The sequence below is a fragment of the Pteropus alecto genome, unplaced genomic scaffold (assembly GCF_000325575.1).
Source record: "Pteropus alecto unplaced genomic scaffold, ASM32557v1 scaffold5, whole genome shotgun sequence".
In the NCBI taxonomy this organism is placed as follows: domain Eukaryota; kingdom Metazoa; phylum Chordata; class Mammalia; order Chiroptera; family Pteropodidae; genus Pteropus; species Pteropus alecto.
The window spans coordinates 62,079-88,816 of NW_006441953.1; the positions used below are offsets into that span (position 1 = coordinate 62,079).

Sequence of the window (26,738 nt, forward strand, 5' to 3'; positions counted from 1 at the left end):
GTCAAAATAGGAAGACAGACATGTCCCAAATGAAAGAACAGAACAAAGATCCTGTAAAAGAACTAAACAAAATGGAGACAAGCAATCTACCAGATGTAGAGTTCAAAACACTGTTTTTAAGACTATTCAATGATCTCAGTGAGAGCTTCAACAAAGAGATAGGAAGCATTAAAATGGAGATAGAAAACATAAAAATAGAACCAGTTAGAAATGAAGAATACGATAACTGAAATGAAGAATACATTAGAGGGAATCAATAGTAGATTAGATGAAACAGAAGTTCGAATCAGCAATTTAGAAGATTAGGTAGCAGAATACACCCAGTAAGAACAGCAATGAGAAGAAGAATCCCAGAAAATAAGGCTAGTTTAAGGGGCCCCTGAGACAACATCAACTGTATCAACATTCGCATCATAGGATTACCAGATGGAGATGAGAGAGAGCAAGAAATTGAATACCTACTTGAAGAAATAATGACTGAAAACTTCCCTAACCTGGCAAAGGAAAAAGGTATACAAGCTTGGAAAGTGTAGAGTCCCAAACAAGATGAACCCAAGGAGACCCACACCGAAGCACATTGTCATTAAAATGTTAAGGTTAAAGACAAAGAGAATCTTAAAGCAGCAAGAGAAAAACAGTTAATTACCTACAAGGGAGCTCCCATTAGACTGTCAGCTGACTTCTCAACAAAATTTTCAGGCCAGAAAGGATGGGCAGGAAATATTCAAAGTGATATTTCAGGAGGAAGAGGAGGGAAAGGGTAAGGAGAGGGAGGAGGAGGAGTTGTTTTCCAAACATATTTTTATATGATTCATTATTTAATTGCCTTGTAATCAGATGTGATCTGTAATATTGACCAATCCTTTGATTTTGAGGGTAGCATTGAGGTTTAGCATATAGTCAATTTCATAAGTGTTCCATATAACTTGAAAAGATTGTAAATTTTAAAATTGTCGGACACAATGGGGAGCACACAATGCAATATATATATGCCTTAGTGTTAAATTATACACCTAAAACTTAGGTGTATTCTTCCTACTGGAATTTGTTAACCAATGTCACCAAAAAATAAAAAATAACAATAAGTAAATTAATAAATAAAATTGTTGGACACAAAGTTGTAGATATACTCATTAGAAAAAAACTTGTGCTGTTCCAATTTTATATATATCATCTAATTTTCTCTTTTTGCTCGATTTATCAATTACAAAGCTGTACATTAAATATTTTCAATTATGGTAGATATTGTGTTGTTCTGTGGTCTTTGTAATTTTGTCCATTTTGATTTATATATTTTGTAGTGTGTAAACATAGTTTATAATTTTATAATTAATTCATGACCAACTTTATTTCTAACACTGCTTTTTACAATAGACCATCTGACATTAAATAAAAAACATTTTAGGTAGTAAGGCTTTCCTCCTGTCTTTATTTTAATAGCTTATTTTCTACCTTAAGGTATTGTTAGAGAAGGTGCATATATTACTTCTACTGTCAGACACAGAGAGTTGGCATATGGAAATCACAGATCATTTAGTGAAACATGTTTAAAAATTCAATAAAAACCAAAAGCTATCATAATAACCACACAAGACCAAATCTCTCCTATTAGCAAATACAAAGGTCTAAAAATCACTCAAATTGGATTTAAAAAAACCCAAAACCTAAATACATGCTGTATTTCAATAAAGTTACTGAGCAATGTTGAAAATAAAGAATAGAGAAAGACATTTATTGGGCTAATAAAAAGAAGATGGAAGTCACAGTTTTAATATTGGATGAGGTTCAACACATTACAATTAAACAAGGAAAAGAAGGGCATGTTGTAATGTTCAAAAATGCAATCCTTAATGAAAATCTGACAAGTATGAATATACATCAAGTAGCATAGTATTCAAGTTCATTAAGAAAAAACTTAAGGAATTAGATGAGGTAGTAAGAAATGCATTTGCATTAGGAGATTGATTCATGTTTTCCAACCTGCAGCAGCTCAAATGAACAAGGAATATATGAGATATGTAAATGTTCTAATAAGAGATGTAATTGATATATATCAAGTTCTACAAGCTGAAAGCAGTTTTCCAGTGCCCAAGGAATGTTCATGGAGGTATCTATATGTGGACTTTCCACAATGGAAAATAAATTCCAATATTTAAGAGTATTGGATAATACTCTTTCCAATAACAGTATTATCTCGATTGTCACTGGTTCCTTTCTTCACGTTTCTTAAGTGCCAACTCTCTGTGTCTGACCAGGAGCTAGGAAAACAGAGATAAACTTCCCAATGCTAATTGAGATCAAATTTTAAGGAGCATTATAGACCACTGCTGTCATTAATTCTAATCTCTGCCTTTTTTTTTTTTACAACCGTTCTCTGTACATGTTCTTGGTGTTCTATGAACAATTCTTGCCTTTTATCTGTATCATTTCAGTGATCCATTCTATGTATAAAATGAAATATCACTTTACTTCGTAATTGTCAGTAATTAGTGGGTTTCATAATGGTTCATTCATCTCCTAAAAGACATTCCTTCAGAATTGCTTCCTTTTTTCCTTTTTGCTTTTCCAATTTCCAGTATTTTCAAATGCTACAAGACTGATCTCTGAAAAACCAGTCTGAAGACTGTCCCTTTTCTTAAGAATGAGCTTCCTTTATGAAGACCATAGGTTTTTAAGGAAATAAAATGAGAGAAAACCTATTATTTCAGCAGACATATGTCCTTTTGGTGCATTCATTTAAAAACTAACTAAATTCCCTACCTATATTATGTCCCAATACATGCGGCTTTACTACTACTGAAGTTTTAAATAATAAGGCACCTCAATAAACCAAGTGTTGAGAGAAAATACATTAAGAAAATTAGTTACTTAAAAAATCAAAATTTTAAATACCTCAGAAATTTGTTATTTCTAATTGTGATCTCTCCCTTCTTGTCATTAACAGCCTAAATAAGATATGGATTTGTAGTAGATAGAATTGTGTTATCTAAAACATTCAAATCTCAGTAGCTAGTCCTTGTGAATATATTAGGAAATAGGGTCTTTGTAAATGTAATCAAGTAAAGATTACAGTGAACCCTACCTAACCCAGTGACTGGTGCCCTTATAATAGGGACACAGACACAGGCAGGGGAGACAGAGGGTTAGGTAGGCCATGTGAACAACAAAACAGAGATTGGAGTGAGGCAGCTGCAAGCCAAGGAACACCAGGGATTGCTGACAACCACCAAAAGCCAGGAAGGGGCTGGGACGGATTCTTCACCATTACCTTTGGAGGGAGCATGAGCCCACTGACCCCTTAATTCCGGGCTTTTAGCCTCCAGAACTGTAAGAAAATGAATTTCTGTTGTTTTAAGCCACACAGTTGTGGTACTTTGTTTATGGCAGTCCTAGGAAACTAATACAGGGCTTTTATAGTTAGTGAAAATTAAACTACACAGTGCCTGTATTGATTTTTACCCACCTTTCAAAATTAAACTATGCCTATTCTATCTATATGGAATAATTTAAGTAAAAGGCACAATATTTCATGCTACTAAGCCATATTAACTCGGAAAAACCTTTGAAAAATACAACTTACGACAAAAGCTTTGTTCTTCTAGAATTGTAGGGGCCTTTATTAGATTTAATATTGATGTTCACTGTCTCTTAGTTTTTGTTGCTTTATTCCTAGTAATCTATTACAGTTATCCACTTAAAGTAAGGTCTGTGAGCAAGGTATGTAAATAAACTTTCTACCAAATGTGTATGTAATTTGAGTTGCCAATGAATAAAAAGAACAGCAACTTCATTTATCCACTCAGGTAAGGCTTCTGAAGTCTTACTTTAGCTGTGACAAAGAACAACTGCTTAAACATAACTGCTCTACTTTTACTGGTAGGGAACTAAAACATCTCCTTTAAGCCTCATCTCCCCTTGTCAATGTCTTTATACAAATGTTTAGTTATGAATATTTATATTTTGTAAAATTTAAATTCCTTAGTGTAGTTCAACACAACCATTCACAGAAATAATACACATATATGGCAACTCAATTGTTTACTATTAATAACAGACTCATACATGCTGTGGACAAACATGTATATATACAATTATGTGCATATTTTCATACATCCTTATATAATTTACAGAAATATACATTTACATTAGCTTGATTATATAATAGTAGGCAGATGCACATATAAAGTTAACTTTATTCAAACAACAAATATTTTATTTAATCAAAGAAAAGATAGCTGCTGAGAGGTTTTTCATCTTAAATTTAGGTAAAGATAAAATTTATCCTTCAACAGCCTTTTAAAATAATCTAGCCTGAAAAATTAATTTTTGTAACTGAAATAATTCATTACCATTATTTGAATTAAGAAAATATAATAAAGAGATTAACTCTTCAGTGATTGCGTTAGAACCATGAAAAGGCATCACAAAGGAGGAACAGAGACAGGCTTCATAGTCCAGAGAAATTAATTAAGTTTGTCAATCCAACACTTCCTCCTGAAATCACTATATTCCTTTGAAGTCATTAAATTCGATATAAAAGTTGAAATAGAAGCTAACTTCCCATACAGAACATTTTGGTACACTTACATGTGAGTATCTACCTTTACAAATAAGTAGGCAATAAATCAGAAAGACACTGATATAAACACCATAATAAAACTAAAAGGTCAGAGGCACATTTTGAAGAATCCAATCCAAAAAATAAGAGAATGAAAGTCTACTAATAAAGTAAAATTCTCAAAAACTCTTATTTGAGGCTTAGAAAACTATTTTAAAAAAATTACACATTTAAATCTTATGCAAAAACAAAAAGTGCTTTTTTTTACAAGTGTTTTTACACTTAGCTCTAAAAAAAAAGGTTTAAAAATTCACAACAGAAATAAGGGAAAATGGAATTTTCTTCCAATTTGAATATTCTATGAAACGCCTCATTTTCTCCTATTTTGTTTTTAAACTAAAGAACAAAAACAAAAACAAGAAAACAGATGACATTAGTGTGGTATAGAGTTCACTGTAGAGTCAGTGCTATTTTCTTTGTCCTGCTTTTCTTCAGGTGGAGAATCTAGTTTATTTCTGCTATTTTCTTCCTCACTGGAATCACTGTCCAATTCACCTTCAACTCTGGCGGACTTCTTGTCATGGGAAGAAGTTTCACAGGCTTTGTCTGTGGGAATGGCTCCTTTCCGCTGGGGTAAGATAGTAAAAAATGCTTCTTGCCAGTCTCTTGTTTCCAGGTATTCCAGAATTATTTCAAACACTGAAACAAAGACAAACTCTATACATTTCTTAGCCAAGTTCATCACAATGTTGCATACTATATTTTAAAATACATTGCTTTTGTATTAAGAGTGCTAATATATCCTAATTACTTTGCTCTTATCACTTTCTTCTCCTATTGGCTGTCAGAGCCAATTTGCCCCAATGCTCTCAAGTATGTTACCTTTTCTTGAGCTTTTCTTCAATTCAGTTCTTAAGTGCTCAGAGGTTTACCATTACCTATAGCCAATTACAATCAATAGAGAATCTTTTTGTTTCCTTCCTATTCTTTATTCTTTTTATTTCTTTATCCTTTATGTGATAACATAAAACTAGGGGGAAAAAAAAGGTTGGGATTAATCTAAATTTCTTCTATCTTTTCTATAAAGAGCCACTCACTCTAGGGAGCTCCTTGCCTTTTTTTTTTTTTCCCCCCACATTAGAGGTAAAAGAATATTAACACTGTCTCCAAAGTACTCACACGTTAATATATTGCTGCAGGGTTAATCTGGACTGCTTTATGAAAAAGCAATTTCCACTATCTATGAAAGGTCTTAGAAATTCAATCCTTGAATCAGCAAGATCATTTCTATAACTCTCTGAGCCTGCTATAGAGAAAGTGCTTAGCACATAAGAGACCAATGAACAGTTGTGTACTAACAAAAATCTCTATTAAAAAAAATTTTTTAAAGCAAAACTTCAGGCAAATACTTAGCATCCAAGAATGTCTATTACAATGTTATTTACAACAGAAAAAAAATGAACAGGAGAATGGTTACATTTTTTATATTCAGATAATGGAACATAGTCACTAACAATTATTCAATGATAGAGAAAAATATAATTATAAATGAGGGGAAACACCCCAGATTTCTAATATTTTATGCAATAGAGTAAGAATCCAATAAATACCATATATGTATAAGAAAAGAACTGTAAAGAAACACATCAAAAAGTTGATACCAAGTATCTTTAGTGAAATTATAGCTTATTTATTTTTCTTTATACTTCTCTGCATTTTCAAAAATTTTTAAATATGCGTGTTATTTCTGTATTCAAACAAATTATAAGTGATTATATTTTATAATTTTGTCTCCAACAACGTGTATATTTTCTATTTGTCCAAAATGTAAATATAATGTTATTTTTCACAGTGTTGGCTCAGGTATATTTTCAGTTTATCCCCTTATAGCTTACCATGATTAATTGCCAAAACTTTTCTACTATTCATCTTCACAAAATTTCCAAGGGGGAGCTGTGCATGATCAATTCCATGATCTGATGCTTGTTTATATGTGAGTCCCTAAAACAAAGACACTATAACTTGAACTAGAACATTAAATTATTTTAACTTTAAGTCTATGACAGAATAATTTTCAGAAAAGATTTTAGTTCAGAGAACATTATCTGAAGAAGAGAGAGAGAGAGAGAGAGAGAGTGTGTGTGTGTGTGTGTGTGTCTGCTAATTTGGAAATATTCCCTTGACAGTAAATACAGACAGAATGTTTAGGGTATTTGTTTTAATCCATTTACAAGTGAGAAAACCAAAGACATTATGTTCCCTGCCCTGTCACAAAGCTCCTCAGTGGCAGAACCACAGGAAAAACCTGACTCATGCCTCCCGGCCCAATACCTTTTCACCATTCCACACTGCCTTTCTCTCAGTTTAAAATACTCAAACTCAATTCTTAGAAAAGCACCATCACTTCTGCATTTCCCATGAATGCAAAAGATATACAGATAAAACTATGTTTCAATTACATAATACTGAGGCACAAATGACAAAATTACATGAAAACCTGAACTGAAAAAAATGTTTAAATTGCCTATAAATTTAATTTTTCCTGTCAATTAAAAGAATGTTGAACATGAATTTTCTCTTTTCTCAAACTTAAAATTCTTAAAGCCCGTCTGAAACCAGAACTGAAATAACCAAAACAGAGTACAGGAGAAAAAAAAGCTAATTTTCTCAACCAGTAGTTTACATATTTTAGGGACGAATAATTAATAATAGATTGAGGCATGTGCTTTCGAAAACAAAATTGTTTTAGTTCACAGAAACATACATGAAAGAAAAAAAATATTCTACATAAATAATAAAATAGAATTTTCCCACTAGGAAAAAAATAAAAAGGCTAAAGATCATTCTGATAAAATTCCCTCTGATGCTACAGAGATTCACTGTCCAACTATAGTCGCATGTGACTACTTAAATTTAAAGCGATTACAATTTTAAAAAATTCCATTTCTCAATTATACTGCACACATTTCATGTGCTCAACAGCCACAGGGCTGCCGCACTGGACAGATGATAGAAACATCTCCAGCACTGCAAGGAGTTCTACTACACAGTGGTGCTATACAAGAACAATGAAGTACTTCACATTATTTTGCTGACAATATTTCCTCAGACACTTAGTAAACATGTTTTTTCTTTAGTTGGGTTGAATTTAGACATTGCAAAGTAGCTGACAAAGTACACTATTATGTTTTCTATCAGAAAGTATATTTCTGTAATTCTTCATTCAAATGAGGATAAGGAAGTAGAAAGAGACAAAAGTGGAAATGTTAAAGAACAGAAAGCATATCCCATGAAAATCGCATATTTAAAATATAAATGTACCAGTTTTGTTATAAATTTTACCCGTGGCCTAGAAATTTATTAGCAGCAGCATCTTCTATCAATACAACATAGCGTTGAGCATATGGGCTCGGGAAAACTCTGCGAGGTTTCAAATATCTGTTTTACCACCCACTACTATTGATTTTACACTTCATTTCTCTAGGCCTCCAGTTCCTCATCTGCGAATGTTGATAATAATAGCACTGACCTCACTGGTTTATAATGAGGATTAAGCACACTAATAAATGTGAAATGTTCTGCTTAGCCAGAAGGATGACTGAAATATAGTAGACACTCAATAGAGATTAGTTATCATCAGTATTATTGTTACTATCAAGAAGATTATTGTTACTATTGAGAAAATTGATTTATCAATTTTAGATACAAGCAAAAAAAATAAATAAATGAAAACAATGGTACCTTGTGATGGTTGTGATCTACTAATCCTCCAATTACATAAGCTTTTGATTCATCTAATTCCTTCAGTACATTAGGTGAATCAGATGTAAGATAAATCAGATCTTCTTTCTTTATAAATGCACTATAATGCTCTGGTTTAATGTGGATATCCTTTAAGATACATGGGGAAAGATGTTATTAATTAATAAAATTTTGTGAAGATTGGCTAATAATCATTTTGAAAGGAAGTGAATCATATGAAATTTGAAAGAATGTCATTACAATGTATTTTTTATAAGCTACTACTAAAAACTCCTTATCACCTCACATCTCAATTATTTAAATAGCTTCCCAATGTTATTTATCTGTGTCTAGCCTCAGATTACCCAATTTATTTCCATACACCAATGGTAGACTCATTTTCTACAAATACTACTTTTAATGTTTTATCTTTATAGGATAAAATTCAAACTCCTTAACTTTGTAACTTTCCTGGATATGGCACTAACCTACCTTTCTAACTTTATCTGTTCCAATGAAACAAATGCCTTTTGTTGCATATTTGCTCACATTGTTTTCTAGCCAAAGAATGCCTTTTTCAAATTACTTCCTCTCCATCTATATGAATCATCAAAGGGAAATGGCTTATAGATTTAATAAATTCCATGTCTCTGTTTCTACACAGATACACATCTGAAATCTTCTTCACCAAAACTGTTAGGTCATAGATACAAAATTGAACAGCTGGCAGTCAGAATTTTGCAAACTACATTGATGGTATAAGGCTCAGATGACATTTACCCAACAATTTTGAAGGAAATAAAAAGTGAAGCGGGAGACTTCTCACCTAAAATGTATAACCTATTAATAAACAGTTGCTTTTCTGTAAAATGTTATAAATTTGACACCTACGCTTAATAAAGGCTCCGAGAGGGACCTGAAATTAGAGACCAGAGAACTTGTGTCTCTCTGGAAAGCTGGTGGCAGAAATAATAAATTTAACAGGCCACGAAATAACTAAAAGTATACCTACTCTAACTTATTATATTACTTCTTAGGAAAATAGGCATGATCATAAAACTTGGTAAGTATATTGTACTTTATTACTTTAAAATACCTTTAAAATGTTTCACATTATAGGCTATAATATAAATGTAGTCATTATGGGATTAGTGAGTATGAGAGAAAAAGTCTGTTACAGTGAGAACTGGCTTTTAGAAAGAAAAAGGACAGAAATAATCCAGTACTCTGACTAAAATAGGGTTCCTCAGTGACTGGTACTAATGCCAATCTATTAGTCATCTCTGCAAATGACTGAGAATGATTTAGTCTCACTAAAAAAAATTGTGAGCCACACATGTAATTTTAAATCCTCTGGTAGTCACATTAAAAAAGTGTAAATAAGTGGCATTAATTTTAATAATACATTGTATTCAACACAATATACCTGCCATGTCATCATTTCAACATGTAATAAATATTTTTTAAAATTTCAAGGAGATATTTTACATTCTTTTTTTGTACTAAGTCTTTGAAATCCAGTGTATGTTACACTTTTATAGTACATCTCATTTCAGACCAGTCATATTTCAAGAGTTCAATAGCCACATGTGGATAACGGACACCAAATGGGAGAGTGCAGATTTAAAATAAACAGAATGCAAGCATACTCCCAGATTTTAGAGTGATTTCACTCCTATAAATAATGTATAACTAGTTTTCTAAGTAGACATTGTATAAAAACCTTTAACATCTTTCTTTTTTAAAAAAATATGTTTTAAGGTTGGCAGCAAAATAGCAAGTGAGTTTTAATGAGAACAATACAAACTAACAGACATCTCAATCTCTTTAGCTTCTCTCATTCTTAACTTTAGACTAGTACAGGGATACAAAGGTTTGGTGACTGAAGATTCCTGTATTAGCATTATGTAGAACTTAAGTAAAAAATGTAGACCTTCAAGCATAAAAATACTTGGAATTATGGGAGAGTTAATCTATTTTAATTACCTTCCAGTTGACCCATCCTTTGTCATTTTCATCCATGTTCTTTTTCAACTGGCCTCCATGGCTTGTCAAGTAAAACTGATGGAGATTTGGAGGCATAGAAAGAGAGAGCAAATAATAAAGTACAATATTTTATTTCCCTCATACACTCATCTGATCACCAATGAAACACATCATTTTCATTCTAGAAAAAAATAAATTTGTGACATACTTTAAACATGCAAGAATAAATCTGTGGTAGAAATGACATATTTTGTGCATCTCATAACTAACTTCCTTATTCCATCTATATATTTATCCTACTTTTCAAGCAGCTATAATCTGCCTCTCCCCTAATGATCACTTTCTTACAAATCCCATTTCCATGTCAAATTTCATTCCCTTCTTGTTGCCACAACCGCTATTTTTACCAGTCCAAAGTCTTCATAATTTTTCTTTGATTCTAAACTCTGACACTTATTTCAAGTCTAATCAGGGGTGAGAAGAATATGAAATATAAGAATATAAAATTACTATCACTTCATAAAAAGAAAATCTCTAACAAAAAATATAGTAAGTTTCTGGTTTTCAACATCAGTGAACCAGTGTTAATTTTTATGTCACCTAGAATTTGAATTCAAGTAGAAAAAAGACCCTACTCTTAACAGCAGGCAGCTAGTCTCACAAAGTACTCCTTCACTCTAAGGAAGTACTTTTCAAAATTATCAATGACTCGAAATCCTATAAGTAGGAAACCACAGCACACATCAGGGACCACAGCACACATCAGGCAGGGAAGAAAGAAGAGCTGAGAAACGCATGAAAATGTGTATATCCTTTAATGAAGATGTTCAACTATACAGCAACGAGAGGGTTAGTGTGCGCAAGACTGATGATAACTGGGCTATGTTTGACAATGACATAGGTGAAAAAATGTTTAAAATATTTTACTTTATTTTTGTAGAAAAATAAAACATGTTTCGAACAGGCATTTTGTTCTCTAAGGAAGATTATTTGTAAGACTCTTGTAAACGTGGTCAGGATTACCTGTGTCTTTTCCCAAGGAAGATCTAAAAAAAAAAAAAAAAAAAATGGAATCCATTTTAAATTCTTCAAACATACCTGTACAGGATGCGGTGCTCGTCGATTTTCTGCATAACATCGTTGAATCTGCTTATGAAGTTTTTTAATGTCCTATAAAAGAGTACAATTTTTAAAGTAGCATTTTTGAAATTGTCTGTGGCCATTTCACAATCCTAGTGGACTAGAATAAACAGAAGGGATGACTAGACAGGTACATTGTTTTAGCTCGAAGTACAAGTCCTTTCTGATAACTTCCTTTCAATTTCCTTACATACTAACAAAATAATTACTATAAGTAAAATCAATACTCTGTAATCGAACCATTATTTTGTATTTTGTATCCACTTAAAATGCTAGTTTATGAAAATATTCACTCTTACTAAGAGTCAGCAGATGAAAAAATTCTTTTAGAGCCACACTATTACTATTTTCATAATTTGCCAATGGTTTGGAAAGTAATTAAAACCATGTTCTCTTCACTAGCATTGTTCAAACAATCAGGTTTCTCAAACTATTAAATAAGTAATAATTCTCTTAGGCCAGTCATATTTCTTATTTTCTTATTTTTGATTAGGAAAAATAACAAAAACACTGTTTACGATTAACATGTAGTTACTGAGTTTTATAATCTAATTACAGTGTGTGTCTCTCCTATTGTCTATATATATATATATATGTGTATATATATTTAATATATATACACACATATATATATATACATATATACATAAGCAATTTTTTAGATCATTTAATTTAGGGGGCACAGATTTTGAAAATCTTGATTTAAGCTGCATTTTAGTACATAAATTTCTATCAAAGTCATACTATATATTAAAGTAAGAATCATTCGGCTTAGTTCACCTACAGGATTTTTCTGACAATGATTCATGATACCTTTAATACCATCAAGCTGTCAAAACTACAGTCAATAATGAGGCGAAGTGTGCTGTGAACAACATCTCTTCGAATACGTTTCCTGTCATTTCCATCAGAGTTTGATTCCATTTGACACTGTCGCTCTAACTGCTTTCTCTTACGTTTTTCCTTCCGCTTTTGTCTAAAAGTAGAAATTGAAATAACTGTTGCTATTTGTTTATTCAGATATTTACAAGACTTCTAAATAGACATCTTTTTAAAATTTGAATCATATGAAATTGCCACTTATATGGATCAAACCTGGTCAAATATCCGCAATTTTATATAGTCTATCTAAAAGATATAGATAGGAAGGAAATGAGTTTGTAAATACAATATAACGCTTTCTACATAAATCTTAACTATACTACTAATAAATTCATTTATTATTGGTATCACGCTATGCTAAGAAAACTTGTACGATTTGAGAATTATGATAAATTTTACCTTTATCGCTCTTCCCGTACATGATTTTCAAGCAACATTTATATGGTTTAGGAAAACAAGCAACATAAAACAGTGAGTGGGGAAAAAAAAACATCTCATACACTTTTCTCCTCATCTCCATCAACTATAGTTTATTTTCTACCACTAAATTTTGGCATTATACAATAACAGCTTCATCCTAACTGTTCTTGACAAAACCTGCAATATTTCTTCCAGCAAAATCAATGTTAGGCCCAAATCTGATCTTTCTGACATAGTTATTTTTATTCATATCTAGGACATAGATGCTAATTATATCCCTTTCCTAAGTCAATTGTTTCAGAAATCGTGCTGTTACTCACAATAGATTCTGGGTGAGAAAACGTGTATAGTACAAATTCATTCACTGCTAAAAAAAAAAAAATCAAAACAGTTTTAACAGCCAACTGACAGTGTTAAGCAAACTATGCATAGCTCCCATTTTAATTAACACAATTACTTTTAATGTATCAAAGGACTATGAAAGATCCAACATTCCGTATTTTTGAACAGGGACAGGATATATATATTTCAAAACATACTTGCGGAGTTCTCGTTGTTCTTCCCATTGTTTCTGTTTTATTAGCTTCTTCCTTTGTCGTTTAGATATTGGTTCAAAGTCTTTACTTAATCTTGGTTTCTGGCTCTCTTGATCTTCACTTAAGTCTTGCTTTCTTTCAACATTAGAAGTCTCAACAAATGCTGGTAACATTTCAGATGACATTTGATGCCTCTGAAAGGCAACTTTGACATGAATAGATGTTTCACAGACACACAAAAAAGTAAAAAAAAGAAATGATGAATAGATGTGATTAAAATTAAACCGTATCAGTAATGAGTAAAAATGCAAATTTAGAAAATTAAATATCATTTACCAGCAAAGATCATGTGATGAAATGGAGTGATTTTATAAACTATTGGTGGTCATGACACAATTTTTCCAGAAGGCTACACTGATCTATATGTTTCAAGAGCTTTAAAATGTTGATACCCTTTGACTTAATAATTTATTTCCTTAGAATGTCTGTAAATGAATCAGAAATATACATAAAATGCTAAAGGGTATAATGTAGTCTCCCCTTATCTTTGGGAGATACATTCCATGATCCCCAGTAGAGGCCTGAAAAGGCAGATAGTACCAAACTATCAAACCCTATATATACTATGTTTCTTTCTATACATATTATATACCTATGATAAAGTTTAATTTATAAATTAGGCACAGTTAAGAGTTTAAATGCAATAACTAATAAAATAGAACACTTATAACTAATATAAGTTATTTAAATGTGGTCTAACCCATTTATATTTTCGGACTGTGGTTGACCTCAGATAACTGAAACCATTTTATTCATTTTCTAAATTTTATATAATAAAAATGTATTATAAAATATTTTATATATTTTTTAAAAAGAGATGAAAAGCACTTTAATGCTACAGTATGAGGGAGATGTTACTTTCATTAACTGGATGTACACTCACAACTAGTTTTTGACAAAAGATGTTCTTTTGGAAAATGATTCATATATTTTGGAAAATGCAGAAAATAAATTTGGTTGCCCCCTCCTATATATTTCATTGTAAATATATAATTGTAAATATTCTACTTTAGTCATGGCTAAACGACAAAATATATATGTTGATTCTGTAACCACTTATGGAATGCTTAAGGCCATCTCTAACATCTTTATGTGATTTTAAGCACCCATATATATATATATCTATTGCCTAGAACTTAATTGGCCTTCAGATTAAAGGGCTAGAAATGCTGAGATTTCTTTTCTCTTTAAAAGATTATTAACACCAAAGTGTTAAAATATATTTACTTTTTATCCCTACCAAAGACTATGCATAAAGCTTACAAATGTTCTATTGGCCTTAAAGAAAATTCTGATTCCCCCTTCATGCAGAAACAGCTAACAAGTCTATGCAGAAAAGCTAGTATCTAAAAGAAGAAAGAAAAATCTCCACAATTCAGATAATAGAAAGACAAAACCTTTGAACATAACTTAAGCAGTAGTTTTATAATATGGTTCTTGCTTTCTTTAAAAGTGCAATGTTGTAACAGGACATATGGGGATAACTAAGCAAACCTAGAAAGCTTACCAAATTATGACTGAAAGACAGGAAATTTTAAGGTGTGTGCTTTGGGGCCACAGCAAAAGCTCTGGTATTTTACTAGGTTACAAAATTACTAAGAAGGAGAAAGGATCATCTAGTAAATGAAGTAAGAGTTCACAAGTCTTCTTTATAACACTAACCAAACAGTATCCTTAGTAAAATGGGGAAATACCTCCTAGATATGACGACCAAATCTGATTCTCCACTGGAAACTCCATACAGACAGGGATGATGTTTGCTTTTGCTCAACTATTATACTGTCAGTACTAACACTGTGCCTGGCACTTAGTAGATACTTATTATATATTGGTGGAATAAATGAGTGAAAATGATATTACAAAGGATTTTAAAAATGAAAATGGTAATGGCAAACATTAATTTTAAATTACTTAATAAAAAAAAAATCTAATTTAATCCCTAAAACAACCCTGTGAGGTAGACAGTATTATGCCACTTTACAAAGGAAGAAAGCACAGTGAAGTTAAATAACTTGCCCCAAATTGCAAAGCAACTAAACAATTCCTAAGAAACAATGTACCTAGAACAAATTTAGCACAGAGTAGGTCCTTAAAACGCTTCTTGAATGAACAAAGATTTAAATCCATATCTAACTCTACTTTCTCCCAGAAACCCAAAATCTTATTTAGGACATGAGGGTTTCCAAAGAATGTAAAAGAGCTATGCTGCTTCAACTCTGCTGTTGGAGGGCTCTGAGATCTGTGTCATTGAAAGGTAAGGAAAAAAAAAAAATAGCTCCGGTTTTATTCCTATGCCACTGAATCAAAAAAATTGGGACAGACTTCTAAGAGATGGTTGCCAAAAATTCATGTTTTGAGGCATCCTGTCTCTCACTCATGAATACATGACACAGTAAATAAACTATAAAAAGGGGAAACAAAAAAGGTATCGCTTCTCTCAAAACCCCAAACGAGAAATAGAATAGATATTGTTCCTGCTGGGCCTGCTGTGCAAAGACAGCTGAGAGTTTCCCTAGCTTTAAAGTAGGGAGAATAAAAATAATACAAGACAGAGGATGGGAGAGAGGTGTGAGACAGTTTAAGATGAAACCTTAACCTAGTATTGGGGGTGGTGTTCCTCCTTCCATGTAAAAAGCCTGGAAACAGGTAAAAGGAGACAATGGCTTATACGAACATGAGTACTTGAGAGAAACTTGAAGGAAGCAGACCCAGCACTACGACCTGGGCCAAGCCACTAAAGTGACATATGAACTTAAAACACTACATGATTGAAATTCTGAATCACTTATATAAGCTCTACTGTGGACTGAGGCAGAACAGGGTCATGAGTTGGGAGCAACCACAAAATCAGTAGTAGATAGAGAGGTGGTTTGGAGAAAGAAATGATTTTAAAAGACAACAACAAAATCAACAATCAGGAGATAAATTCATTAAACATAAATTAAAAATAATAGGATGATGTGAAAATAATTTTAAAATTAATTTGGTTGGAATCTTTCAGAGATCATAAAGAGTAAGGACCATAAAATGAAACAGGGCATTGAAACACAAAAGCAAGCATAATAAAAGCAAGCATAATAAAAGCAAAACAGCAATCCATGAAAAAAAATCAATTTGGAAATCAGGAAATGAAGATATAAAAATTGCAATATATGAGACAAATTCCAGATAACCTGGAGTCCAAGAGATAACTGATGGATTAGAAGGTAGCCTGATAATCTGACTCAGAAATAGAACAAAAAATGACATTAGAACAGTTAAAAGACTTGAATGATAGAGTGAGAGAAATACAGGCAAAAAGGTAATTGGAGATAAATGTATAACCCTGAGTGTACTCATTAATATATTTTTTTTAAGTTGGAAAACAAAGTAAGCATTCAACTTAAGAAATAGGAGACAAAGAACACCCAGTAAACGTGAAAAGATCAGAAGAAAATTTTAAAATAAATGTTATAATCCCCGAGATCACTTTAATTTTACCTCATTTCCATAGATAGTGCATTAAATAAAAATCAGCAATGCACGTATCCAAAACAATATAGGGTGGAGAAAACATAAGCTAAACCTACCCATTACTCTGAATATCCAAACTTAACAATTAAAGTTCATAGGAAACAAAGTGCTCTCTTCATGAAACAATAACATTTTAAAAGAGAGTATTTCCAATCATCATTGGTATCATTTTTTGCTACTTCTCTATTATGTTCAAAACTGCAAGTGTTGCCTGGCTCTACGTGAAAATTTAAAACCTTAATGCATAGCAATGTTTTACAGCTCACGTACACCAGGGGGAGCTTTTGCCTTTCCTATCCAAGAAGTCAGTTAAATTTAACTTGGCCTATCATTGCATACTAATGTTTTTAAACAACCTATCAAATACAAAGCAAAGTCACAAGCTAGTCAACATCATTATCATTATTATTTTTAAAGCTCTTCCTAATTAAGAAAATGTTGTGTAGTAAGTGTATTTTTTAAAGCTTTGATTCAGCTAGATATATTGAGGCATGAAATACAACCAAGTGATGCTAGCTTGAGATACTATGCATTATTGCTTACAGCACTTTACATACAAGGATATGTACCAACTCCCACTGCCTATACCATACATTAAGCTGTTCACTATGTACGAACTTGTTCGGATTACCAGTTAAGCAAAAATGGGGCATTTTACTAGGCGTACTAGCTTTCTTATTTTAATTTTGACCAGTTTATAAACTCCGGTTTATAAGCAGAGATTTTTGCCTTCCTCCCTCACACGCAGTGACGCTCCCACAGTACATTTTCATTCATTCAATCATGTTCATATTTAAGAACATTTTGTAGCAATTATATAAATATTTGTACGAAATTCAGTTCAGCATATAATTTTAAAAATGGTTCATTTAGTAACAGAAATAGGTTACCAGGTTGTCTTATAAAACTAAGAACTGGATAAAGATGACTAAGGCCATTTGGTGTAGGATGCATACATTAAGAAGTATTTTGGTATTCCTTGTATTTCCACTTAGCACAGATGGCAGCAGGGGAAAAAAAAACTTTCATGGATTTTATTTATTCGGTTAAAATCTTCTTAAGTTACGACTCATATTCCCTTCCAGAAAGATCCAAACGAATGGTGGAATATCTACAGACTGGAATCAAATGACCTGACAGCAGGTTTTAAAAGGAAAAATGTGCCGGCAAAATGTGCAGTAGAGAAAGCGCTTGGTTCGGCTGCCAAGCCCTTTGGGCGGAGGGTTGAGCTGGGATAGGGAGAGAATAGGATTGAAAACACAAACAAAAAGTAAGAAAATCATCTGTGGGTATCTCCTTCTTAGCTCTCTATAAATGCCCGAATTTTAACACTTTAAATATTTCAGTGAAATCGGTCTTCTTAAAGTCGTCCTCAGCTCACCACCACGGGGCCTAACAGCACTTGCAACTTTCTCTCGTGCTCTCTATATTTGAGAGTGCTCAGCTACGTCAGCCCCATGTCGGAGAAATGAGATAAAGCAGATTTAAAGCGACTTGCCCACGGTCTCTAGCCACCAAGTGGCAGAACCACAACTCGTTTCCGACCCTTCAGAGTCCAGATTTCCCTTTCCCTTCGTTCTTTGGAAACACACTCTTCACACACTAGGGACCGGATCCCGACCCCCATACCGACATCGACAGCCAGCAACCCTCCGCCGGTGGGCAGAACCTCTACCCACTCTGCCCCTAAGTGACTCGAGGGGCACCGGCGAACGCACTACAGAGGCTGGATTAAGGGCAGCCAGCCAATCAAGGAGCTGCGTGGCGGGAGGCGGAAGCGCGCTGTGATGTCACTTCCTCAGGAAACAGGGTCGCGGCTGCCACTTCCAAAGCCCCACTCCCCTCGTGCCCGGAAGCTCTTGTTGCTGATTGAGGGCGGCACTGACACGCGCCCCTTTTGCGCCCGGTGGCTAACAAAGGGTAGGCGAACCCCAGCCTCAGCTTCCAGGAAACTTACAGAGCTGAGGAGTTGTCGGAGAACCTGAGAGCACGCGCAGAAAGCCTTTGTAGAGCGGTCTCGATACCGCTCACGAGTCTTCCTTCCGAGACTTCAACTCCCAGAGGCAGGGACGGTAGCTACACGTAGGAGGATATGGCGGTTACGCTTACGTCATGTAACTGCGCCAACTCCGCACCCGCAGTGGGAGAAAGGGGAGGGAGTTAATTTGGGGCGGGGTCAGGAGTTAGGGTATTTGGAGTGGAAGGTGATCTGTTTTTCCACTTAAAGGCACGTGTGTCTCTGCGGTTCTGTATTCGTATATTCCTGTGGGGATGTTGAAGGCGGGTTAAGACATTTATACTCTTAAAAATTAAAAACGCGAAACAAGGACTCAGTTCTTTTGTGCTAGAGATGAGAGGAGAGCAAGAGTGCCTAACTATAATTTATACAGAAGAATGTCAGCATCACATGATTTTACACAATACACAGTTCAAATGGAAAATCAAATTAAAACAGTGAAATTCCTAGTAATACATTTTAATCTAGAATATTTAAGCCTTTTTTCTTGCTTACAACCGGAAATCTTACTCTCCATTCTTGAGTTGTTTTTTCCTATGCTGTTTTACAAAACAAGTGATATTTCATATTTTATATACTTGACCTTATGTAATCTTTTTTTGCTACATAGAGCAAGTCAACGGGAGGGAGAACTGAAAGAATCCTGTACATTGTCATTTTCTGGTTAGTTTTCTTATTTGGTTCTTTTATTGCAGAATTTGAAGATAAGCATAAACTGTCAGTATGGAAACAGTTCTGAAGTAAATTATTCCTGATATTTTAAAACGTATTTGAACGTGTTTAAAGGTTTCAATAAATAAAAATTAAATTCAGAATTTCAGTTTTCTAAAATAATTGAAATTTGTCTAAACTTAGTCACAAAAATGAATTCACTCTTGCTTTAAACCTTTAAATATGTTTCGAAAAACTGAACTGTAAATCTTTTGTGGGACTGTTTCTTCCTCATCACAAATCTAAAAGATCTCTGAACATTGTATCCGTTTCTGATTTGTTAGTAGGGCATCTTTTTTTCAGCTGTCGCCATATCAGGGCAAAGAGTAGCTGAAAGGATTAGTAATTAGATACGAAGCCTTTCACATGTAGGTCATTAAACTCGGGCTGGCGTAGTGGTGTGTCATATCTTTCAACAGCTGTTCAGTTGCCTTTCTGGAATCTGTTTTATGAATAATTACATTTTTTTTTTCAGAGTTAATACCTGGCATCCTTAGGTATTTTTAAAAAATTAAGTTACTTTAAAAACTCTCATATTTTAATAGTTGAGTCAATAAGTTTTTTTTTTTTTTTCCACAATGCCATTTCACTTTATGGTCATGGTGCAACCCAAAGCAAGCAAGCACCTAAAAAATACCAGCAAAAAAAAAAAGAAAAGTATGTGCGTGTGGGGGGGATGTGGGGGGTGGAAGATTTAACCAAAGATGGAAGCATATAAAAGGTATAGGGAAGTAAAATCATGATATGAAATAATCTTATTTTCATTGATTTGTAAAATTCATGTTTATTTGACAAATTTATTGAGTTCCATATTTTTTGTCTTAGTATTTGTAATACAAAGATAACTAAATCATGATTGTTGTCCTTAAGGAATCCCTAGTCTAGTAGGAGAACCAGCAGTAAATAAATACTATATACTATATAAGGTACTTGAGATGTTTGTACATGGAAAGGAGCAACTAAATGCTCCTGGAGGCAGGAGACATAGTTTCAAAAGTTGAATAAGTTTGCTCCATCTTAGAAAGTAAGTAGGAGTTTTCTAGATATGAAGATAGGAAAGGTATTTAAAATATCGGGAACAGTGAAAGCAAAGACATGTCATGGTTTGGCACATGACTGAAAAGCTCTGGGTAGGATTAGGAAGAAAGAAGAGAAAATAGCCCTGAAGATTTTTCTAATTTAGACAATTGTATGAATGTAATTGTGTTAACTGGGTTATTAAGAGAATAGTGAAAGAAAATTGGTCTTGAAAAAAATAGTTTGGTTTTGAATATGTGGATTCTGGGGAGTTGTCAGGACATCTAAGTAGAAATATTTAGAAATTATCACATATTTACTACTTAAAGTCATCATAAGAGGTTGAAATCAAAGAGATGTTAGTCCATGGTTATAAACCTATAATGGTTATGAGGACTAGAAAGTAACAAAAGAGAAAAGCTATCTGGGAGAAAAGTATAACAAACATGAGGGCACGTTCTCTAATCAGGGTACAAGTTCCAAGTAGGAATACGGGCCTACAGATATCAATTTTTTAAGAACAGCTAGAAATTGAACTTTTTTGTGAAACCTGGTTGTCAAGTGTTGTCAACAACTTTTTTTTTTTTAATAGTGAACAGGCTAAACAAAACATGTCTGTGAACCACATTCAGACAACTGGCAGCCAGTTTATTAAATTGGACTAGATTATAGAGTGAAAAGGGAGCTACAGATAGAACCAGAATCTTAGAACACAAAAACGTGGTAATAGATTTATGAGCTCCTCCAAATGTTTGGCCTGAGAACATTGGGCAATCATCACAAATTTAATTATTTTAAGCCTAATTCTGATATTAAGTCTGAGAGTACTCTTTAGCAAGTTGCGAGTGAGAAGATGTGGGAATAGAGTTGTGAATACAACTCTATTGTGAGTACAGTTGGCCTTCTGGATCTGCAGCTTCTGTATCCTCAGATTCAACTGAGGATGGAAACTATTGGGAAAAACATGTTATGTTGTTGCTGATGCTTACTTAGGTTTACAATGGTTGTGCTGTGCTGAACGTGTACAGACATTTTCCTTGTCATTATTCCTTAAGCAATACAGTATAACAGCTATTTACAGAGCATTTACATTGTATTAGGTATTGTAAGTAATCTAGGGATGATTTAAAGAACATGGGAGGATGTGCATAGGTTATATGAGAATGCTACACCATTATATATAAGGGACTGGAGCATCTGTGGATTTTGGTATCTGCAGGGAGCCCTGGAACCATGGATGCCAAGGACAACTGTACATTAATTTCAGGTTAAGGAAATCAAATATAAACTAATTTTTAAAATGACTTGAAACGTACCTAAAAGCTGAATCAACCTATCATCTAGAATAATTTCCATCTTACGTTTTGATTGATTTAAAAAATATAGGAAAAGTTTAAAATTTTTTAAAAATCCCTATTCACTCCTCCTAAGTAATAGGTAGATGTTGAAGACCCTAAAAAAATGACTATGGAGGTAGTATAGTTTGAATCTCCTCATAAAAACAGGTAGAGCATCTAAGATATCAAAACAACAATAATGACAACAAACACGTTATGGCCACAACATAACTAAGTGAAAAAAAATCCTTATAAAGCTCAAAATGTGAGTGAGTAGGAGCAAACCATCAACTTAACATCTGTGTAGGAGGAAATAGTGAGAAGGCAACATAGCATCTAAAGGCTATGAGAATAGGAGGACCCTAAAACTGCCAATAGGTATTCACTGAAAAGTAAGGGAGACCAATATGAGCAGCTGCAAAACTGGCAGGCTATAATTTCAGATTAAGTGCGAAGGGATGAGTGGAAAGGTCTGTAAGTGCTAGAGGGGTGTGGGACCTCTGCACTCTCAAAACTTAAACCTGATCTCCCTTGGACAAAGCCCAACACTAAGGAGAAACTTCTGAAAGTAGAATTCAAATTGAACAGAGACAATAGAGGCAAGGGAAAAAACAATGTCCAGGTAAACGTGGGAGAGAAGAGGAGACAGCTCAGAAATGACAAGGGTACATGGGTGTCACTTTATGAAAACATCAGAAAAAGAAGTTCTAGAACCATGAGGCTAGAAAAGCTATTCTACCTACTTTCCCCTCTTAAAAGTACAGAATAACATTTAGCCTAAAAATATACCACAAAAAAGGATTATAGTTGAATCCTATTAAAAATATTATAATAAAAATGAATATGAAAGAGGAAAAAAGCAGAAAAGTATAACCTAATATTTCAAAATGAGAAAATTTTTAAATATTATAAGATAGAACAACAAAAAAAACTCAGAAATATAGTTGGAGAAAAGATTTGAGGAGTGACAGAATGCAGAAAAGAATATGTAATGTAAAAAGTACACATATATATTTAACATCATACTGGAAATTCTAGCTAGTGCAATAAAAGAGGAAAAGGAATGATTGTCTATGTAAAGAAATCTCAAAAAATCAATAACAAAAAATCATCATGGAACTAAGAAGTGATTATAGAAAAGTCACAAGATACGAGGTTAACAAAAGTGAATTGATTTCCTATCAATAAACAATTGGAACTTAAAATTTAAAAAAGAAAATAGAACCCCCCCAAAAGAAATATTTATGTACAAATCTAACAAAACATTTACAATATCTGTATGAGGGAAACTACAAAACTCTGATGAAAGAAATAGAGATCTAAATAAATGAAGAGATATTCTACATTCATGGGTCGGGAGGACTCAATATTGTAGAAATAACACTCTGTGCCTAGATCTTTGTTTCTAATACCACTCTTCAATAAAAAGAACCAGAGCTCCTTGGAGAAATGACTGATTCTAAGTTTGGGGTGAAAATGTACAAGATTTGAAACTGGAGCATCTTGTAGTGCCAGAAATTAAGGAAATGCTTACACACACGGATAGGATATATTAAAGGAACACGAGCCAGCTGAAAGAGCTCCCAATGGTCATAGCTGGAACAGTTGTAGAAACAAATTAAAGTTGTATTGGCTTATAACTCAAAATATAAAATATTCATGAGTCCATACTGATATAAATAAATGGAGAAGAGAAAAATCTCTCATGCAGAGGAATGCCAAATAATTTATATAGATACTCCACCCTTAAGGAGAAGGAATATAACTCTCTACTTCTTAAGCATTGTCTGCACGTAATACTTTCCAAAGAGTATAGTATGGAAAAGAAAGTTAAAAAAAAGAGTAACTTTACAGAAACCTGACAACACTGCTTTGCCAGGTGATCAAGGTCAACATCAACAGTGATAAATCATGTTGATAGTCTGTACCTTTCATATGATGTGATGAAAATGGCACCTCTGTGGTCTTCCTCCCCCAAACCTATAAGCCCAGTCAAATCACAAGAAAAACGTCCCACAAATTCCAATACAAGAGCATCCTCCAAATAACTTATAGTCAAGAGGCACATAAGATTACATGACAACTAAATGTAATATTGTATCCTGGATGGCATCTTGGAATGAAAAAAAAAAATTAGATAAGAACTAAGGAAATCTAAAGTATGGGTGGTTTCTTAGTATTAACAAATCTACCACACTAATATAAGATACTAATAATAGGGGTAACTGGAAGCAAGCTGTATAAGAAATTTCTAGACTGTTTTTGTAAATAAAGTTTACAAAACTTTATTGACTGTTATTGATACATAAGGATTTTTCGATGGTCTGAAAAATGACTATCTTTTTTTGGGTGCCTTATATTCCAAATGTTTCAAACCCAAGTCTCAAGTTTACTCCTGTCAAGGAAAGGTAATTAATTAGTGGTTATTTATTTTCTCAAACAGAATTCTTAAACAATACCTTTAAAAAATAGTCTGTGTATTCTATAACTTTGCCATGGTATAAAACATTTCATCACATTATAAGAATATTCTTAATCTCACAAATATTTTTTCAGGATTCCTTGAAAATGCTAATTCTTTCACTGAATTGAAAATACTATTAGTTTTTCTTATGACCACTTAGGGATAATTTGAAGTGCCCCTCTAAAAAAATTTTTTTATCAATTCTTTCTAAGAACAGAGTGAAGTGTTCTGATGTTATAAAGACTTTTTTTTTCCTCTATAGTTACCACACATTCTGACTTACTATATCTATATCTTGTAGGGTAATACATTTTCTTCCAGCCTTTAATGGGGTGAAATTCATTTATCTTATAATTCAAGGAAAATGAGTTAATTCCTAACAACCTCTGATACTGAACAGAAACACAACTGTACTTTGGAATTAATCATCAACCTTTATTTCAGAGTCTCTTATTTATCACTGAAAAATAGTGATATAGCAAGTATTCCACAGTGCTGTGTACTACCACTGGAATTACATTGCAATAGTATTGTTTTAAAATCTATTATTTGGTTTTGACCTGGTTAGCACAGATCAACTTGTCCTCCTGTAAGTTCAGCCCAGAACATCTAACTGCCAACAACCAAGTGCTCTGTTAGCCTCCATACAAAATTGTGATAGACTTATTAAAGGACAGTCCCAATTAATAATTCTATGTTATCCATAAGAAATCATTTTTTTCCACTTTCTATCTCTAATATTTTTTTTATTAAAGGAGAATATTGGGTCGAGTTTTCAAGATTTGTTTTTCTTAAATCATTTCACTAAATTAACCTGAGCCCCATTTTTCTAATATGTAAAATGATTTTTCTTAGGATATACTATAAAAAAATGTACAGTGTATTGTAATATAGTGTATTGTAAATAGTAATTGTTCCATAGATGGCAGCTCCTGTTTTTTTTATACTGTGCTGTGCTTCTGTCTTGCTTCTCATGCCATGTAAAATAGGCATGATCAACAGAGCAAAAAAGGAAAATGCCTCTTTGGTATACAAAATTCACTGAATATGGAAAGAGTTTGGCATTTTTATTTCATCTCTGGTGGAGCAATCCTGTCTTTCGAATGTCTTTGTGAAAAAAAAGGTATAAACAAAATATAAAAGGGTGATGTTATTTATTACCAACAGAAGCAGCCTTATTTGAACAATCTATGATGAAATGACTAATACAGTGACTTATAGGAGCTTTCTAGTAGAAAGCAAATGCTCAAGTGAAACAACATGTATTTTACTGAGCAATAGTAATATGCCTTTTATTGGTTGGACTCTGGCAAACACCTAACAACGAATGGTACTTTACCCGAAGAGACACGTATAATGCACTGCTTAGTCTAACTACAAACATTAAAGGTCTGTGCATCTGTGAGCCTCAAATGGAAATACAAAAGACAGTACTCATAGATTCAAACTAGTCCTTAATTTAAATAAGTATGCAAAATTTAAGTAATTATATGACTTCATGTCCCTATGTATGGAGTACAGAAATTATGGAAATGTAGAAATCTATTCAAATGTAAAGCAATAAAGAACTTTTATATTGCCTTCTATTTACAGTACCTATTTTTTATAAAAATGTACATTTCTTCAACAAAAGTATTTTTCTAAAAATAGTCTTTTTTTTTTTTACCCTGGGAAAATTTATTATTTATAACTTTAGGATGACAGTCACAACCAAACATTTTATTTTTTTATAGGTACTTTAGCTATAATTTGTATATAAAACTTATGATAGCAAATGAAATTCTAATCTCAATGGATGACAAAGACAAACAATTTTCATCTTTCGGTTCTTTATATAAACTTAGGAAATTTTTAAAATTTTATTTCATTTTGTGGCCCTAGCTGGGTTGTCTAAATTTAAGCTTAAGATGAGATTCTAGAAAAGAGTTTTAAGTAAGGTGAGGGTAGATTTAAGAATCCATTTTATACTTAAACATGGCCTTCGGTATTTTCAAATTCATTCAAATAACCCTTTACTGGCACTTTATTCCCTCCTTTGCCAAAATAACCCCGCATGCCACCCAAATCCCTCCTTTTAGTAGGTTTTGTTCATATCAGGTCTCCCTCATGGGAATTTATGAGGATAAGAGTTGGTTCAGTTAGCATGGCCTTAGCCATACTAGGGTATTTGCTTTAATTCTATAGACATTTCCTAGTTAATTTTCTGTAGCAAAAAGCCTGGAATTCCACTTCTGAATCTCTTCCTAGAAAGGGGATTCAGAAAACACAGGGCACTCCATCCAGCCAATTTGGGGAGTCTGACAACTGTTTCTTGTCATTGACATAGCTAGACGTCTACTATGAGGTATATGAATAC

At 33.1% G+C, this 26,738-nt stretch overlaps 1 protein-coding gene across 7 annotated transcripts; it reads right to left on the reverse strand.

The window, feature by feature from the left end:
- Positions 1 to 3,938: 3,938 nt before the first annotated feature.
- On the reverse strand, positions 3,939 to 18,955 carry TRMT10A (tRNA methyltransferase 10A). 7 transcript variants are annotated; one of them, XM_015595039.2, is made up of 8 exons: positions 18,794 to 18,955; positions 13,267 to 13,457; positions 12,239 to 12,401; positions 11,384 to 11,455; positions 10,286 to 10,360; positions 8,300 to 8,449; positions 6,454 to 6,559; positions 3,939 to 5,257 (listed from the first exon to the last, which is right to left on the reverse strand). In XM_015595039.2, exons 2-8 carry the CDS (start codon positions 13,446 to 13,448, stop codon positions 4,992 to 4,994), a joined length of 1,014 nt encoding a protein of 337 aa, XP_015450525.1. In that variant the 5' UTR covers positions 13,449 to 13,457; positions 18,794 to 18,955; the 3' UTR covers positions 3,939 to 4,991. The 7 variants fall into 7 exon arrangements, with proteins under 7 accessions (XP_015450525.1, XP_006918925.1, XP_024907574.1 ...); XM_006918863.3 differs by having other exon boundaries at positions 13,267 to 13,468; positions 18,794 to 18,954; XM_025051806.1 differs by lacking the exon at positions 18,794 to 18,955 and adding an exon at positions 18,466 to 18,528 and having other exon boundaries at positions 13,267 to 13,468.
- Positions 18,956 to 26,738: the final 7,783 nt, after the last annotated feature.